Here is a 17,490-nt window from a genome sequence, read left to right as displayed (position 1 = left end):
ATAGAGTAGAGGCTGGATTTCCATTTATAGCAAGTGCACTTCTGAAAATCAAATTACTACTAGCATGTACCAGTTGGTGTGATTTTGAAAAGCTGTTTAAACAAACCATCCCCCAACACTCTGCTTTTGGTGCATCTGCGTTGTGACCTTTCTGTGTTACTTCATTTGAATATTTATCTTTGTTATTGGCTTTTATACAAATATATGTTAATATTCGTGAGCCCTGTATCTGCTAGCTTCACTTTTGCATATTCCTGCGTTCTTACTATATCAGCTATACACCGTTTTATGATTTTTACTTTATTTAAAACGCGTTGCATTTTAATTGTGCAGTAAATATCGACAATTGCTAAAAACGGTTGCGATTTGCACGGGTTATTATGCAAATCATCGCTAACGACTTTGAGTTTTTAAAATAAATTATTGAAGTTCAAATTAACTACATTTTTTATTAATTTATTCATATAGCTTTACTTGCAGAGTCAGATTTCGCATAGAAAAGTTTACCAAGGTTTTCCTAAACAAGGCATATTGTAATAATGTTTTAAGCTGCGGTGGGGAGTAACAAAAAAAAAAAAGAACTAGCTTGGGTATTCAGGGAGCCCTTCAATAGGAAGCTTTCTGTTCTGCCTGGGTCTGTCTCAGTCATATCGCCGGGATGGATTCACATGCTTGGTTTAATTTTAGCCCCTTGCCTGCTCTGACCACCCATTGTAAAGTATACAGCTTCGTTGCGCTTTACGCCTGCAGCTGTGTTATTTTATAACCAGTATTAATAATAACTTCATTCATCTGTTGGACCCCTTTTTATAAAACGGCCACCTCAAGGAGCAGCAGAAATATTATTTTATGAAATAAATACCGTTTTCCTCACCGGGTTTAGTGACCCCCTTGAGGTCAGAAAGAGACGGTTCATTTTCAGGCATTAATAATACAAAGTCCTTCCCCTTTTATAACCATAGTTAGACTGGGCTGCAGTATAGTGTTTGTTTTTTGCTTTATAACGAGTTCCAGTGAAATGGCAATATGAGGCAAACAGGAGCCAGAACCATACAGACTGTACTGTAAGTGCTTCCTCACCCTATAACAAGGGAGAACAGTTCATCAGGGTCAGGGTCCATTCCACTGTTTTCAATTCCCGTTCCAATTCCTTTTTTAAAATCAGTTCCTTAGAGGTAAATGATGTCTCTCTCCATAGACAGCGTGTGTGTACATGTATCTGTGAGTTTATCTATATAGACTTGCATGTATTTGTATAAACCAGCTGTTTATGGCATGGTAGGTGTTGCTGTTATGGGTTATGACCAAACACTAGCAGGCTTGACCTTACCAGGATGGCTGCCTTCAAAACCCCATTGCCCTTTTGAGTGGATCTGCCACAGTGCCACTACAAACAGGGCGGTATCCCAGAGGCCTACAGCTCGAGGGTTTTCATGGAAAATAGAATACAGGGATTTCAGCCTGGATTGAGAAAGCGCTCCTCCGATTTGGTTGAAATATATTAGGAACCTTCGCCGTGTGGGAAGAAGGCAGCATCTCAATGTGTTCAAGCAGGTACTGAACTTGGGAAAGATGCCAGGAGTACATTTAAACATCAGCAGTAACCAAACAGGAATATTGCACAACTGCAGTCTCGGTAATCCATGACAGATCTAGCAGAGGCGGTGTAAGCAGGCTGGTTTGTAAGCCAAGTCAGTGTGTGTGTGTGTGTGTGTGTGTGTGTGTGGTCATTTTGGATGGGTCACTACTTGTATGTTATTGGGTTTAGAGTCCTGTATAGCTTTCAACATAAAACAAATCGAGAGAGCAGGATTACTGGTGTGAAATGTTATCGGTATACAAACGGCAGTCAACAGAATGTAACAGTTTTGAAACAGTTGAGTGTGTCTGAAGCTGAAACACAATGGTCTTCTGATAAAGCAGCCAGCACAGAAGAAAAAAGAGTTTAGCTTTACGCAAGTCCCCTCGATACCCAAGAGTGTAGACAGCTGTTCTCAAAGTAGACTGACTGGTTCAAAAACCCTAGGTTCATTTAAAGCAGCATTTTGAAAAACAAAACCATTCTCGTCGAGCCAAGATGGGACATGAAGTGGGTAATTAATCTGCTGGGGGGACTTTAAAATAGTCTGTGAAATGCTTAATTAACCATCTGCCTGAAACCCGACTGTGTGCTGTATCCTATTCGGATTGCCACTGTCTCGCTGGAACAATACCGGGCCTGTGTCCTTCCACAAAGGCCTTGTTGCTGTAGTGCTTGCAGAACAGTGATGCCTATTCAACACCAGTGCAGCCTGAAAACCTCATGGCTCGGACTGGAATTAGCCAGTGGGGATGTTGGGTAGAACGTGGGGCATCGCTAGACAGCCGTCCCTATTGATCAACATGAGCCACAGCCAGTTCTGGTGTCATTGCCCTCGCGACTTTCAGGTCTTGTGATGCTGATCAACTTTTATTTATTTTTTATTTGTATTTGGTAGCACGTAGACCAGTTGACCTCCTGGCTTTCCCGCCCAGAAGCCATGACGTTTGATTTGTTCTGATTTTCTGGAAATACCTACAGTAGATGGGGGAGGGAAACGCGCTATCCATTTAACCTCTGGGTTGGGTTTGGGTCTGGTTTTATACCACAAGTAAAATGATTTAACTGAATGTTCTCTGGGCAATTGGTTAGACTGCACTGAATGTATATTTGCATGTAACAGAAAAGGTCAATTGGGGTGGTGGGTGCAGGGTACACTTTGAATGGTTTATAACTGATTATTACCACGTGTTATTGAACATAAAAATAATGCAAGTAACACAGACTTGTACCGCGTGCAGAATAAAACTGTGTGAATATAGTAGATAAGACAGACTTTGGGATTCCCCAAGCATGCAAATTTCCATGTGGTTCGGGGTCAGCTGGAAGAACTAATAATTAATAAATATTAATTGCTGCCGTTCTTTTGACGTGCCTTTGCATTGTGTTTTTGTTTTGCAGGCATTTGGAAACGCGAAAACTGCTTACAACAATAACTCCAGCCGCTTTGGAAAATTCATCCAGGTCAACTACTTGGAAAGTGGGGTCGTCCGAGGGTAAGCAATCGCATTCAGTGAAGAGTGTATTGGCCGGCATAAGGGCTTTGCCATTTTAGAATTTACTGTGCATTTCAAACTGTCCTTACTTGATCCCCTGTGGTGCTTTCTTTCCCCATTTCATTCATATCGGCTTCCTTTTGATGACCTGCTGTGTGACCTGGAGGAAGTCACATGGTCTTCAAGCCTGTTACCACGGAAACAAAATTCTCTAATGTGTCACTTCCTCTTTTCAATAGGGAGATACAGATCAGAAAGTGGAAGCGTAACTAAATGTGAAAGAAGAAATGAGCTTCAGAAATGAACTGTAATTTAAACTTAAAACCCCTCAAGTGGACTGACACCTGTCTATTGGAACAGTAGTGTTCCAACTAAAGGTAGCCCACGATTAGTGCTTACCAGGCTCTGTTAAACCAGTGGTAGGTGTTTTTAGAATGGAGTAGTGCCTGGCATGTTAGCCTCTAGATCCATATACCCGAGTACTTGTCTCAGACTTGCACAGTAAAAGGGAAACTGTGCCATGGTGCAAGAGACCTCACTTTACAGAAAGTCGGAATAGTGGTGGGTGAATTAACCTGCTGTATAAACCAGTGACTTCCTGCAGCATCAACTGGTATTGCCTCCATTCTGTAGAGTGTGCTTTTTAATTGTCATTAATCTTAGACCTGCCATATGCAATAGAACAAAATGAGGTTGTGCTGGCAACAGATAGCATATAGCAAAGCCTTTCCACAGTTCAGCTGATTTTTTTTAGAAAGCTTTATCGACTTTCAATTCAGTGAAAGAAAGTGGACCTTCTCAGGAACATACTTGTATTTGTATGGTTTCATTTGCATCCGGATGTTGTGCGTGTGTGTGTGTGTGTGTGTGTGTGTGTGTGTGTGTGTGTGTGTGAACTGTGGCTTGGATTATTTCCCATTGCACCAAAATATTTAGCAAAATTGGTTTCCTGTCTTCTGTAAATAGCCTGCAGAATAATTTGGGTTCTCACCCACGTATTGCAGCTTTACTCTACTGTTGTAACCTGATCTAGAATGGCATAGATACCGAGCTGTTTGAATACTGTCAGAACCGTGCGTCGGAACTCGTTAGTACAAGAATGATCCTGTCCTAATGTGCATGCAGTGCTGTGTCTGTGTAGGAGGGGACTTCTGTACATGCATAAAAAAAATAAAACACAAACCATGTATTTCAACCAAACCTCAATCCTTCTACACCGTAATGCAGGGTCCTTATACAAGGGGATACTATAAGAAACTAGGTCAAGATGACAGATGTTTCAGCTCGTGCATTCTTCAGTGTACACGGCACTAGCTGAAACGTGAGTTTTTCTTAGATTTGGCTTAGTTTTGTATAGTTTTTAACTTGAGTGTATGGAAGATCTTCTTAAAGTAGGTGAATGTCTCATACAGGTTTGTTTAATGTGCATGCCATTTAGATATAGTCACTAGTGTGGTATTTGATGAGGAGAGAGTTCTGTTTCCCCTGTTCTAACTGATCAAACCCCTCTGTTGAATCAGCGACTCCTCCTGCAGTGACTCAGGCTGTCTTGTTCCTTTTCCGTTTTGCACCCGGAGGAGTTGTGCTGAATGTCTGCAGTGGTTCATTGAACTGACATTTCAGCTCTTAAACAGTTGCAGCAGAGTTCATGTTACTTAAAAACATGTTATAGCTGATGTGAAATCTGCAACTTTTCAAGAGTTAAAAGGTCTAATTTAAGTTTGGGTTAGTTAAGTAATTGAGAGCTCAGTTGGAATGAAAACCAGCAGACACAGGGGGTCCCGAGGACCAGGATTGAGAAGCCCTGATATTAAGTGAAACTTGTAGCTACAGTACGGCAGCTACAATGGCACAAGCCCTTGGTAGACCTATCAATGAATAAATACACACTGGCTATCCATTGCTGCACCATATGTGTACCGGACTAGTGTGTTATCAGAATTGTTACTGTGAAGAGTTCCCAATCCACTGTGTTGCCATTGCTTTGTAATACTTCTCTGTTTCTAATAGGGTTTCTTCAAAGGGTTCCAAATGGGCCGTACCCGGTACTGTACAGCACTGCATAGCCCGTGATTTAATGATTCTTTATTTCTTCTATTCTTGCATTCCAGAGCCGTGGTTGAAAAGTACCTCCTTGAGAAGTCTCGGCTCGTCTCCCGGGAGAAGAATGAAAGGTAAGGAACCGTAGCAGGTCACGACCCCGTGAATCCTGTATTGCGTGCAGGAAGAGGGTCTGCTGATGAGAGCGTGGCTGTGTGAGAGGTGCTGGGGACTGGCAGCACAGACTTGTATTCCTCTCTGCCTAACTAATTACCCAGACCAGGAACCGTTATGTTTGTCTGGATTATTATTGAGAAAGGGTGGTCTCCTGAGATACGAGATACCAGCACTTTGTTTATAGTGACGTCTTGCCAGTATCACAGCAGCTGAAGGGCGTTCTTGTAGATTGCAGATAGCTGGGAGGGCTTGCAGCGTGAAATACAAAACCGGGACTTGGAAATGTCAAAAAAAAAGCACCTTTTTATCGTTGGATTTCAGTCTTTCCTTTTTACAGGAGACAATCGGTATGGACAGGCTCCTCCGATTTGGAGTGACTTTGTCTGTTTAGCATACAATTTGATAACACAATTTTAATATAGAAAAAGATTGATGGAAACCTTTTGATCTTTTATATTAGAACATTTCATATAGAAACCGCGCCGTGCTGTGCAGTTCTGCGTACCATGTGGGTGCAATGGGTAGCAGATTCACAGGGTAACTGAATAGTCAGTTGAGCGGGGCTGTTTCTCTGCACTGCTAAACTGATTTGCAACTCTGTTACACTGTGATTTGCATTCATATCAATGCTGCCTGACTGCACAGCTTTGTTTGCGTAAGGGCTGCTTGTTTATGGCTTTTGTTGGAGAACTACAGTTTTTCACGTGTCTAAGGGGGTGACCGGGGAACACTTTACTGGAAACTTGGAAAATTTTCTTAACATGCCCAGCATCATCACAGGTACTTTTTCTTTAGCTTTCTAAAGGAAACCGAAAGCATTGCTATTCGGTAGCAGTGAAGTATAAATCCTACCAGCCTGGCTGTGCATTTTATTGCACTATAGAAGTCAGATTTCACTTTACGCTACTTCATAAAAACCTGAAACTGAGCCATTTTAAAAATCCTGAAGGCCTGGTGAATTAGCTGACTGCTATTAAAACAAGCTGGAAAGCCAAAATCCTAGATCGCTAAGCTTTCCAGATTTCTAGAATCCCAGCACTGCCCCTGTAATGGACGGCTGGCTTTCCAGTTCAAAACATGCCTCCCACAGCATGTGGTCCCACTCTGGAAACCTCACAAAAGGGGCATCACTTTCAGTGATACTGAGACCTCCTATCAGTGTCACTTTTCTCCAGTGATCCCAGTTTGGGTGAAGCTAGCTTGCTGTTTGTGATTTAAACTGCAGGGTTTTGTACATCCAGTGTAATTGTCACACTGGGCATTGTGTGATGCCCAATCTCTTGATCTGGTCAGAGACGGTTCATTTAGAATCGCTGGGTTGCATTCAAAGCATCATTCTGAGGTTAAAGGTTAAAGACTCTAGAGGTGGGGCGTGTTTTTTGGTTTGTGTAGTTTGTTCATTTTGCGTCTCTCTCGTCTTCAGGAACTACCACGTGTTCTACTACCTGCTGCTCGGTGCCTCTGAGGAGGAACGCAAGGAGTTTAAGCTTCTTCAGCCAGACGATTACATCTACCTCAAGCAGGTCAGTCTGCCACAGCATCCCAGTCCTGGGCCATCTACCCCCATGCAAAAAGTTTGCAGCACTGCAATAACTGTGTGAATTGTCATCACCTTTTAATCCTCTGTTTTGGAAATAAAGAAAATTGAGCAATGCTGCCACATTTGACCATACGCTTCAGCAGGAGTGTTTTGTGTAGGAGAGGTTTTATTTGTTCAAATTTAAGTGTTGATAGTACGTTGTTCTGGAATAGTTTTCATGCTAATCCATCGTCTTGAATTTTCTTTTCTAAAAAAATACGTATTCATTATAATAGATACTTAAAATAATTATATAAATAATTATAATTTTTTTTTAATGACATGGAAAGGATTTATTTCCGGGTTTACCAATTTCTATCAGGTTTTGAAGGGTTAGGGCTAATTATCAGACTAATTATGAGCTTTGTTTTAATCTTCATTGGTCAATCCTAATACACAAAACTACTTTGATCATCAAAAGGTAACAAACGTGACGTCTTCCCAGGATTGCCCTCTTGAGCCTGCGTGCGGCCTGCATGCTTGTGTCGGCTCCGTTGCTTTCTGAAGAGCTCTGCTTGGTTTAACTTGTCCCTCTTGTCTTGTCCTGCAGCAGAACTTTAAGATTGAAGACGGGGAGGACCTCCGGCATGACTTTGAGAGGCTCCAGCAGGCAATGGAGATGGTGGGCTTCCTACCGTCCACCAAAAAACAGTGAGTGAGCCAGGGAGGGCAACTGAGGCTGGTCCCCTCTTAGCAAATCATTTCCCTCACCCAGGGGATCTAGTTTAACAGGACAGTATTGAATTATTTATATAGTGTTCTTAGTGTTTTATATGCTACTTCACCTGGTAGCAGATTCCATGCGTTTATAACTGTGTGGGCTTCCCTACCTTCTGTTCCGAATTTGCTATCCCTACTCTCTGTGCTAAACTGAAGCAGTGACATTATTATATCCCTGGATACTACAGCAACCGCATCCCTGGTCATATTGGTTAAAATGAGTGTTTTTTTTTTGTAACAATACACAATACACGGATGACTTTACAAGTGTGTGTATACAGAGCAAGTTAAATGCTATACTGGAGAGAAGGACCCTTCTTTTTTATTGTTTCTTATCATGGCTTCTGTATTGTGATGGTGGATTTAGGTAGCCACAGAGAGTGCCAGGAATCTGTGATGCGTTTAAATACTGCCTCCTTTATCATTGATCTGCTTGTCAAACTGCAAATGAATTCACATCCTGTCTGTATATATTGTGTCTTTTCAAACATCCTTTCTTTTTTTCCCACTTTTTTTTTTTTATAGAATTTTCTCTGTGTTGTCCGCCATTCTTTACCTGGGCAATGTGTCGTATCAGAAAAAATCTTCTGGCAGAGACGAGGGCCTGGAAGTGGGGCCTCCGGAGGTCCTCAACACTCTGTCCGAGCTTCTCAAGGTAATTGGCTGCACCAATTTCACATCCATGCCTGTCTGTTTCCATGACCCTGTCATGACACACAGGGTCTGAGCATTCAGAGTGCTGGAGTCACTCCAGGTAATTAAGGTTAAAAAGTGCACTCGACGTTTAGTGCGCTTTTAATTTGAATTGGTACGGCCGTTAGCAAAACGTGGCACAGTAGACCCTCGCTAATCCGATCCGTGATAGCGAAATGCATTCGTTTGAAATATTACTGCAAACAGAGACCCGCAAATGCAGAGTGCAGTTATTCGTTCATAATTAGCCGCACCCTGCTTCTTAAATGTAAATCCACCCTGCATTTCCCGGTTTGAATTTTCTTTTCCAGGTTCGAGAGGAGATGCTGGTGGAGGCGCTGACCAAACGCAAGACAGTGACTGTCAATGAGAAGCTCATCCTGCCCTACAGCCTCAATGAGGTGAGAGAGAGAGCTCTCGAGGGAGGGGGTCAGTGATGGGGGGCTCGGTTTGTGTAGAGTAGTGCCTTGCTGGGGCTGTGTGTCCACTGTCCCCTGAACTCTCATCTCCTCTCCTCTGCTCTGTTCCAGGCTATCACGGCTCGGGACTCCATGGCGAAGTCTCTGTACAGCGCCCTGTTTGACTGGATCGTCTTGCGAATCAACCACGCCCTTCTGAACAAGAAGGACATGGAGGAGTCTGTTACAGTAAGAATAGGAGATTTAACCTGCGGTGTAGGGTATTGAAGATTATGGGCATGTCTGTGTGTGTGTCAAACAATGTTGATTGAACCAATGAAACCTCCATCCAGACCCTCAAATAGTTATCTTATTGTAACTGTTAAACCTGGAGTGGATTGGCCCTCCAGGACTGCGATTGGCCATCCTTGCCTTATGGAGGACCTTGAGTTCCTGTAATCATAGGGAAAAGTGATATGTTAATGCATTGCTTAGTGTTGTGCAGTATTTTGTAAAAGCAATATGTTCATTGACTTCCACCTGAAGTTGCCTTGCCTCCTCCCCCCCCCCCCCCCCAGTGTTTATCTATAGGGGTTCTCGATATCTTTGGGTTTGAAGATTTTGAAACCAACAGCTTCGAACAGTTCTGCATCAACTACGCCAACGAGCAGCTGCAGTACTACTTCAATCAGCACATCTTCAAACTGGAGCAGGTGAGCGCTCTGACCGTCCAGCACGCACTTCACACCACTCTCTACACTACCTGCCATGAGGCTTGTATACCCAAAGCCACGCCTTTAACACTTTTTCATGCATGGCGACCTTGTATGGGAACAGAGTAACACAAACTAAAAAAAATCTTTCTACTCTTGTTTTTTTTTTATATGGTGACATACTGAAGATGCAAATGCATGATGACCTCCTATGAGGATGCAACTTCTTTCTCCCCCATATAAAGCAATTCTCAGCTATTATCGATCGTTCATGCATGACGGTTAATCACCAAGCCCGCCTTCCGTCTGTCTTGCAGGAGGAGTACCAGAGCGAGGGGATCAGCTGGCACAACATAGACTACACAGACAACGTGGGCTGCATTCACCTGATCAGCAAGAAACCGACCGGTCTGTTCCACCTGCTGGACGAGGAGAGCAAGTAAGAGGCCTGCCTGAGCTAGGATTGGGTGCTGCTACTTTATTAGCAACATGCACCCCTTACTGGCCAGCTTGTTTTGTTTGCATTCCCCAATTTGGTCACAAGCTTTCTCCTTGCCTTGACTGTCTTGCTGCTACAACTGCTAGGCAAACTTGCAGCAGGAGGAGGTTATAGTGCCTCTTCAAGCGCTATCCCAACTCCGGGAGTGTTTAATTTTTTTTTTTTTTTTGTCTCTCTGTAGTTTTCCACATGCTACCAACAAGACCCTGCTGGCAAAGTTCAAGCAGCAACACGACGGCAACCAGTTCTTTGTGGGGACCCCGGTGATGGAGCCAGCCTTCATCATCAGACACTTTGCAGGGAAAGTCAAGTATCAGATCAAGGTACGGAGCCAGCCGTGTGTGCTCTGAACCCCAATGTGAAGCACTGTCCCAATGCTGAAGGAAAGCTTAGCAAATCCCATTTTGTTCATGTTTGTACTGTGTGTTGGGGTATGTATTTGGTAGGGAAGGCATTTTCATATAGATTGCATATGCGCATATTACCTTTATTAAAGTTTACCATGTTCTTTCTGCAGTTTCCTTGTGCTTTTCCCATGGTTTGCCATGTTTAATAATATACTTTGCCATACCTTGCTATTCTTTACCATGCTTTTGCTGTGATTTATTACACATTGCTATGCTTTTACTATGGGGAAACTTTTTTTTAAGGGGTTATATTACCTTGCAGTGAATTAGTATACAGTGGGCATCGGTCGGGTGGTCACACTAAAAGAAACTGAATGGCAAACGTTTCGACTACAAGCCTTTCTCAATTTTCTTCTGCAGGACTTCAGGGAGAAGAACACGGACTACATGCGGCCGGACATCGTGGCGCTGCTGAGGAGTAGTGACCGCGCCTACATCCGCGAGCTGGTGGGCATGGACCCAGTGGCAGTGTTCCGCTGGGCAATCCTCCGCGCGGCCATCCGGGGCATAGCTGCCTTCTGTGAGGCGGGGCGGCGCTGGGCAGCCAAGACGGCAGGTGAGACTCCCACAGAAAGCAGGCTAGCATAAAGCAGATGGGCTCCGTGGCAGGATATTTAATGCATTGATTTATTTTTCCTTCACCCTTCAGGTGTTGTACGCCGTGGTTCTCGTGTGCCGCTGGGAGAGCTCCAGAGAGCAAACACGCCCGTAGAGAAAATGTACCGGTAAGCAGAAATCTAGAATCATTTTTTTATGAAGTTATTTTGGAGAGCGTCCTCCACAACGCGCTTTCCTCCTATAATCTTCTCTATGAAAGGCACCTAATCTCTTAATCCCGGTTTAGGGAATTGTCCGTGAGCTGCTTGTCCCACCCCCTGTGAGAGGCACTCGGGTTGCTCACGGTGGTTGTGCCATTTTTTCCTTCCACAGCCGCTTCTCTTTGCTCGATTTCTCCTTTGATAATTTGGATGAGTGCTCCCTAGACGTTTTCGAAGACATCTTTACTAGCTATTCAAATAAGAAGTAAGTGGATTGGAGGAGACGGGCACCAGGGGGAGGGGCTCTAAGCTCAAGACAGAGTGGGTGTGGACGGGGGGGGCGGGAGGATCTCCCGGAGCGAAATCAAACCACTTTAGAACTCCTCTCCTTAAAACCCAGGCGCTAGGGAACCAAGAAGATGCAATAGGGATACGATTCATTTAATTTGTCTTCTATTTGCTTATTACTTGGTGTTTTGTTTTTTCTCCCCCAATAGGAATAAAATAACCAGAGCACATTTAGTGTGCAGTAAAGATGACTGGCATTTGTTAAGTATGCATTTAACATTAAGTGCCATTGTCCTCATTTGAGGACAGGCTACTTTCATTTTTTGGTGCATTAACTGGCATCTCCGTGTTTTAAATTCTCTGCTACATTGTCATAACTTACTCCTATTGTGTTAACCGCAGAAGTCTAAATTTAGTGTATCAAATTACATAAATACAAGCTGCGTTCTGTTTTTTTTAAAGATAAATATGTTTGGTTATAATTACTCGTGTGCAATTGATTAAATAGTAATGGTGGTTGATAACTGTGGATTAGCTGATGCTGATTCTAGCTCCCACCACCACTTGACATTAGACAGCTTGAATTATTTAACATGTAATTGCATTACAAGTTTAACACAGCTAGCACAGTAGTAGTGTACAAATTGTTGAGCCTAATGAAATCTGGCTTCTTACCAAACCACAAGAACAGTCAGTTTAAAGGCAATATCTCAAAGCAGCAAGAGTTCCTTTTAAAAGCACTAGAGCCACCCAGGTCCAAACCAGTTCCTTTGCGATTCCAGAATCCTTTCTAAAACGATAAGTGCTATTCTGTCAAAGCTGTAAATCACTGCTCAGCCGTTCGAAACGCTGTGCAATACTCGATCCAGTCTGGTCTTGCTATGATTTATACAGTCTCTGGGAAGAACAGGAAAGTTAGAAAGGCTGCCAGAGCCTGATAAAGCACCATTAACCAGAGGAAGCTGGCAAAATAACCGAAGCTACCGAAAAGAAAATAAAGACCTGTAGGTTGCAGGGGAAATTAAATAAGGGTGGAGAAGGTGAATCGAAGCAGGTCCTGGAAGAACGCAAGACTTGGGCTGGAAAAACAGTGTGGGCCATTTTCATTGTAATGGAACAGTAAAATAAATTAGCTGAGCAAGCCAGAGATTGAATCTATCAATGCAGCTTTGGGCTACCGCTAAATATTTTGTCAAATATGGCCTGTTACTGCCTACACCAGCGACACCCAATAAATGTTTCAGATATCTAGATTTTCAGTTAGCTCATTTAGCCGTCTGATTTATTTCAGTACGTGAAGTACAGTATATCACGCTGTCTGACTTAATCCTGGGATCCTCCTCCAGTGTGTCTTGAGCTTCCCCTGTGATCCGGTGCCCTCTCTCCAGGCAGGGTTTGCCCTCCAGTTTAATTAGGGAATGCAGTGCATGGGTCAGGTCCACCACTAAACCTCTGATTCACGTCTGGGAGGTGTGGGGTTAACAGTAACACAGTCTGAATCACTGGGATACTAAAACAACTAAAGCATGTCGATGGAGCAGGTGTGGAGCATGGTGTGCGGACAGCAAATGAACGTGATAATCACCTTACAAGTTCACAGGCAGTGTCGTTTCAGGATGCAGGGACCCAGAGGGTGTTAAGATCACCTGCAGTATTAACACATGCAGGGATTGAGAAGCAAGGATTTATTTATTCAAAGAGTTTTTGCCACAGTCACTGGTTTTACATGCAGTTGCATGCAACCACCTGGTGGCACTGTGTGCTGTGAAAGAATCAGCATTGAGTTATACCTAAAGGAAACCTTGTAAAGGTCAAGAAACTTTGACAATTGCCTTTTTTTTTTATAGCTGATAATCTATAGTGGTCAAAATGTTTTGTATGCATTAACTTTTTTAAAGTTAGAGATACAAAAAAACTGGTTTAGAGACACCTTAATTCAACTTTGTCACTGGGTGACATTGTGGGCTGTGCAAAAAATGCTAGTAAAAATTGCTAGGCGAGTGATTTCAGGTTATTTTCTACATCCCTTGTAGTGAACTAATTGGGTTTTGATAGGTGGCTCAGCTTTGCCTTTGATGTCGCATTGCTGCTGGTGATCTTGATATTGAAAAAACACCCTGCTCCTGAAACTGCCCTGCTTGCGATTAATCACCGGTGTGGTTTGTGGGTCCTGGAGTTGTTTAACCCTATCCTTCCCTTTGTTGTGCTCTCCCCTCCCTTCTCCTCTCCCTGTCCTCCTGGTTGCAATCTAATCAGGGACATGCATGCCCAAATCATCCGCAGTATCAAAGGCCTGCCGTGGGACGGTGAAGACCCACGCAAGCTGCTGCAGTCCTGGAGTCGTCTGCAGCACCCCCGTGATCACTTCCTGTGAGTTTGCTGACCTGGCAAGCTGCCAACGTGGGGCTGCAGCTAATGGAAGTATTCTAGGGGGTGTTTGGAGCTTCTAGAATTTAGGATGATCGCGGGCATTCTGAATAGTTAACTCTTTCAACACTGCAGGGCTAGGAAAGATAACTCCACTCAAAACGACAGGCCGGTAATCAAATCTACTAATGGAATTTGATATTCGTGTCAAAAATGTTTGTGTTTTTTTTTGCATATGTGAAAAAACACTTAATAAAAGGCTTGCAAATATTTATGGCTTCACATGATACTGAATGTTTCATTCATTCATTATCCTTGGGTAGCCTGCAAAGTTACGTAGTGTAAATGCCATAAAATGAGACTAAAGAATAGTTTTATCATCTTTTGCCACTTAAAAAGATTGTTAGATTGAACAAGTATGAATACATAAGACACACTGCTTTAGAATTCTGCTCAGAATGCTTTGTTGGATCCCTCTAGCTAATCCATGCTTGTATTAAAGCAAGCATGCTAGTCCATTTTTCATATAGGGAGGGAATGCAGTGTTTGTCCTTTGCATGCGTTACTTAAAGAAGGTCATTTGTTTACGTAGCACTTGCTGCTTATACTTCCCTTAGCCGCAGCCCTGACCATCCAAATTCAGTGTGTTTTGAATTTGGAACAGTGTGCGCTTGTCAAATCATGATTTCCTTTCTGCAACCAACTTGCTGTACACTTCAGTCCAGCAGCATTTTAGAGCAACGGGCTGCTGTTATTGTGATGTTGTCTCTGTTTCCAGCGTTGGGATTGCGTTCATGTAATCGCTGCACTGTGTGATTCACAGCTTGGAAGCAGACACCCTCCTGCTGGGCAGGCTGCTTGTCTTTGTTTCTTCATCTATCCCCTTTTGTTTCGTTACTGTCTCCCATCGCACGGCTCGCCTCTACACTAACTCCTCTTCAAACGATCCTCAGTTTTTACAATGCCGTACCTCTCCCTAACAAAACAAAACCACTCTTTAACTTTGCCTTTCAACAGGAAAAATAAAAGTACCAAACAGAAGCAGCTCATTCCTAAGGTAAACATGATGTTTTATTTCTTAATCTAAACACAAAAAAATATCATTTTTTGCTATGTGTTTTCCAGTGTTTTTGTCCTTCATTCTCCTTTGTAGCTTGTTGCATAGAAAATATTTATTGTGAATATGCAGAATTGTAAATAGCCATGGCAGTTCTTTGCTGGGTAGTATTTTTTACCAGACATATGAAGACATTTTTTTTCCTTTTTTGAAGAATCCTTTAAAATGATTGTATTATAATTAATAGGATAGTTTTTATAGATAAAAAACAAGCACAGTAATATCAATAAGAACAGCAATAAGAGGTGTTCTTTCCACATTTGCTGTATTGAAACCTGTAAAGATCTATGCACAGTAATTGGACCCCCATTGCATAGCAGATTGATCCATTCCTGGTTTTACTATCAGTTTTAATAAGACTCACCTGAGCTTGTTACATTTACACTGTGCCTAATCAAGCTCCTAATAAAACCTGGAATGGGTGAAACTGCTGTGCAATGGGAGTCTTCTTCCCATCCCTGTGTACGGTACTGGAGGTTCCACTGTCGGGTTGTCTCTCCGCTCTACAGAACCTGCTGGACTCCAAGTCCCTGAAACACATCGTGAGCCGTACCCTGCACGACCGCACCACCAAGTCTCTGCTGCACCTGCACAAGAAGAAGAAACCACCCAGCATCAGCGCTCAGTTCCAGGTGAGAAGAGGCTGCTTCTCCCGCTGCAGCTGAGACCAGGGGTCCTCGGGCACACATTTGACCACCAGCACAGCTCTGAGGACCGCTGGCCTAAACCCACGCCGTCTTGTTACAGTACAGCAGAGTAGAGTGCAGGTTATTTGCGCCGCTTTCATTGTTGTCAGGTTTATGAATTCAGGTAATCCTGAAATTAAAACCAGAACATGTTTCAATTTATTGACCATTCGTTCCAAATACCCAGACTGATGCATCAATGGTCCTGGAGGTGTTGGGAGCTTCTCTGTCTGTCTCCTCTATGCCTGTGATTTATACTCTAGCAGGCTCACATACCACGTGACTGCAGTTTATTACTGTTATTTTGTCAGTTATAATAGAAAGGAGTTATTCAGCTTTTGCTCCATTCAAGTGCAACCAACCATTAACAACCCTCTTTTACAAGGTAACTATATGGTTGATTGTTTACAGGATCATAGGGAACTAACCTAAGATCTTACAAGACTGGCTGTTGTGCTCGAGTGTGTGTGTGAGTGCAGTGTGTGTTTATTTAAACAAGCTTGTGTTTTGTAGACTTCGCTGAGCAAGTTAATGGAGACGCTGGGGAGAGCTGAGCCGTTCTTCATCAGATGTATCCGCTCCAACTCTGAGAAGGTGGGTTTGTACACACGGGCTTGCATGATGCCGTATTGAAGACCCGGAATTAGTGAACCAGATAGCTTTCCACAAATCACATCGTAATAGATTTGACAAGCATTCTACTCTCTTTAGTAGGGTCTTTTAGTAGTTGACCTTGACCACTGCACGGAGCTGTGAAATGAGCAATTTATTACCATGAAAAAACCAGCCCTGCTCATAGAGATGTTTGTGTGGCCCTCTCAGAACCCTTGTGTACGGGTTCTGCATCGATAACTCGCCTGTGTGTTGCATGCAGATGGAGCTGCGTTTCGATGACACGCTGGTTCTACAGCAGCTCAGGTACACCGGGATGCTGGAGACGGTTCGGATTCGGCACTCCGGTTACAGTGCCAAATACACCTTCCAGGTAAGCTAGAAGAGCCGAGAATGATGCGTTTTGGATTCACTCTTTTTTTTATTTGTGTACAGTACAAATTTATTAGAACATCCCCCCCATTGCTTCTGTTTGGATTTTGTTGTGCAGATGAAATCAAACCACTGTAATTGAACATCTAGGGAAATTGTCAAAATATGCCAACTTGTGATTGTCCAATTTAATTGACTTTAATAGGCCACACATGCATTTTAAAATAAGAGAAAAAGGAACACAGCCACATATGGTAAAATGCATGAGATTCTTTTAGGAATAATCCTAATTAAAGCACAAGAGCGGACTGGGGTTTTGATACCCCTGATATAAAGGATATCAGTGACACATCTTGAAGTGTTCTAATACGTTTGCACGCTGCTGTGTTTATTTTTTTCTATAGGAATTCGTGGAACAGTTCCGGGTGTTACTGCCCAAAAATTCCCGCACTTCCCAAGAAGAGATCTCGGCTCTGTTTGAGAAAATGGGCTTCAACAAGAACAACTACCAGATCGGGAAGACAAAGGTCAGTTTCAGCATAGACTGCTGGATTCCAATCACACTTTTTTTTATTTGGGATGTGGGTAGAACCCACAGTGCTTACTAGAGACAAAGAGAACGTTGTATAGAAGCTATTCTGGCTTCAGAAGCCAGTGAATCAAAACTGGAGTATGTGATGAAATGGGGGGTACACTAAACACCACTTTTAAAAACCTGCCTACTGTTTTATAATATTTCTCTTTGTTGAAGACGTTGCTGCTTACTGGGATTACCTGCAGAGACATAGTAGATAAAAACAACAATGATTGTGATTGAACAAAAATTTAAAGGCATGTTTTTAAACAGGGATGAAAATGAGACTCCCATTGCATTGCAGTGTGATCCATTCCTGGTTTTGAGCTGAGGTTGCTACCAACACATTAATCAAGGTCGTAGTAAAACCTGGAACAGGTGAAACTGCTATGCAATAGGAGTCTTATTTCCATCC

General features: G+C 43.0%; 1 protein-coding gene across 11 annotated transcripts in view; it reads left to right on the top strand.

Annotated features, from left to right (window-relative positions):
* Positions 1-17,490, top strand: part of LOC131721881 (unconventional myosin-IXb-like) — a 58,787-nt gene that overhangs the window by 24,299 nt on the left and 16,998 nt on the right. For 6 of the 11 annotated variants that reach the window (XM_059015188.1, XM_059015185.1, XM_059015192.1 and 3 more), the window contains exons 3-21: positions 2,981-3,075; positions 5,187-5,249; positions 6,716-6,815; positions 7,422-7,522; positions 8,117-8,246; positions 8,596-8,685; positions 8,815-8,931; positions 9,261-9,395; positions 9,713-9,834; positions 10,076-10,217; positions 10,662-10,857; positions 10,951-11,026; positions 11,232-11,324; positions 13,604-13,717; positions 14,732-14,771; positions 15,341-15,463; positions 16,031-16,111; positions 16,392-16,502; positions 16,906-17,028. In XM_059015188.1, coding sequence (XP_058871171.1) covers positions 2,981-3,075; positions 5,187-5,249; positions 6,716-6,815; positions 7,422-7,522; positions 8,117-8,246; positions 8,596-8,685; positions 8,815-8,931; positions 9,261-9,395; positions 9,713-9,834; positions 10,076-10,217; positions 10,662-10,857; positions 10,951-11,026; positions 11,232-11,324; positions 13,604-13,717; positions 14,732-14,771; positions 15,341-15,463; positions 16,031-16,111; positions 16,392-16,502; positions 16,906-17,028 — 2,052 coding nt within the window. The remainder of the gene's footprint in view (positions 1-2,980; positions 3,076-5,186; positions 5,250-6,715; positions 6,816-7,421; positions 7,523-8,116; positions 8,247-8,595; positions 8,686-8,814; positions 8,932-9,260; positions 9,396-9,712; positions 9,835-10,075; positions 10,218-10,661; positions 10,858-10,950; positions 11,027-11,231; positions 11,325-13,603; positions 13,718-14,731; positions 14,772-15,340; positions 15,464-16,030; positions 16,112-16,391; positions 16,503-16,905; positions 17,029-17,490) is intronic. The other 5 variants (XM_059015186.1, XM_059015187.1, XM_059015190.1 and 2 more) reach the window with 5 other exon arrangements.

Source organism: Acipenser ruthenus, chromosome 49 (assembly GCF_902713425.1).
Source record: "Acipenser ruthenus chromosome 49, fAciRut3.2 maternal haplotype, whole genome shotgun sequence".
Lineage (NCBI taxonomy): Eukaryota > Metazoa > Chordata > Actinopteri > Acipenseriformes > Acipenseridae > Acipenser > Acipenser ruthenus.
The sequence above is the reverse complement of the archived record's forward strand: the minus strand, read 5'-3'. Positions and strand labels throughout refer to the sequence as shown.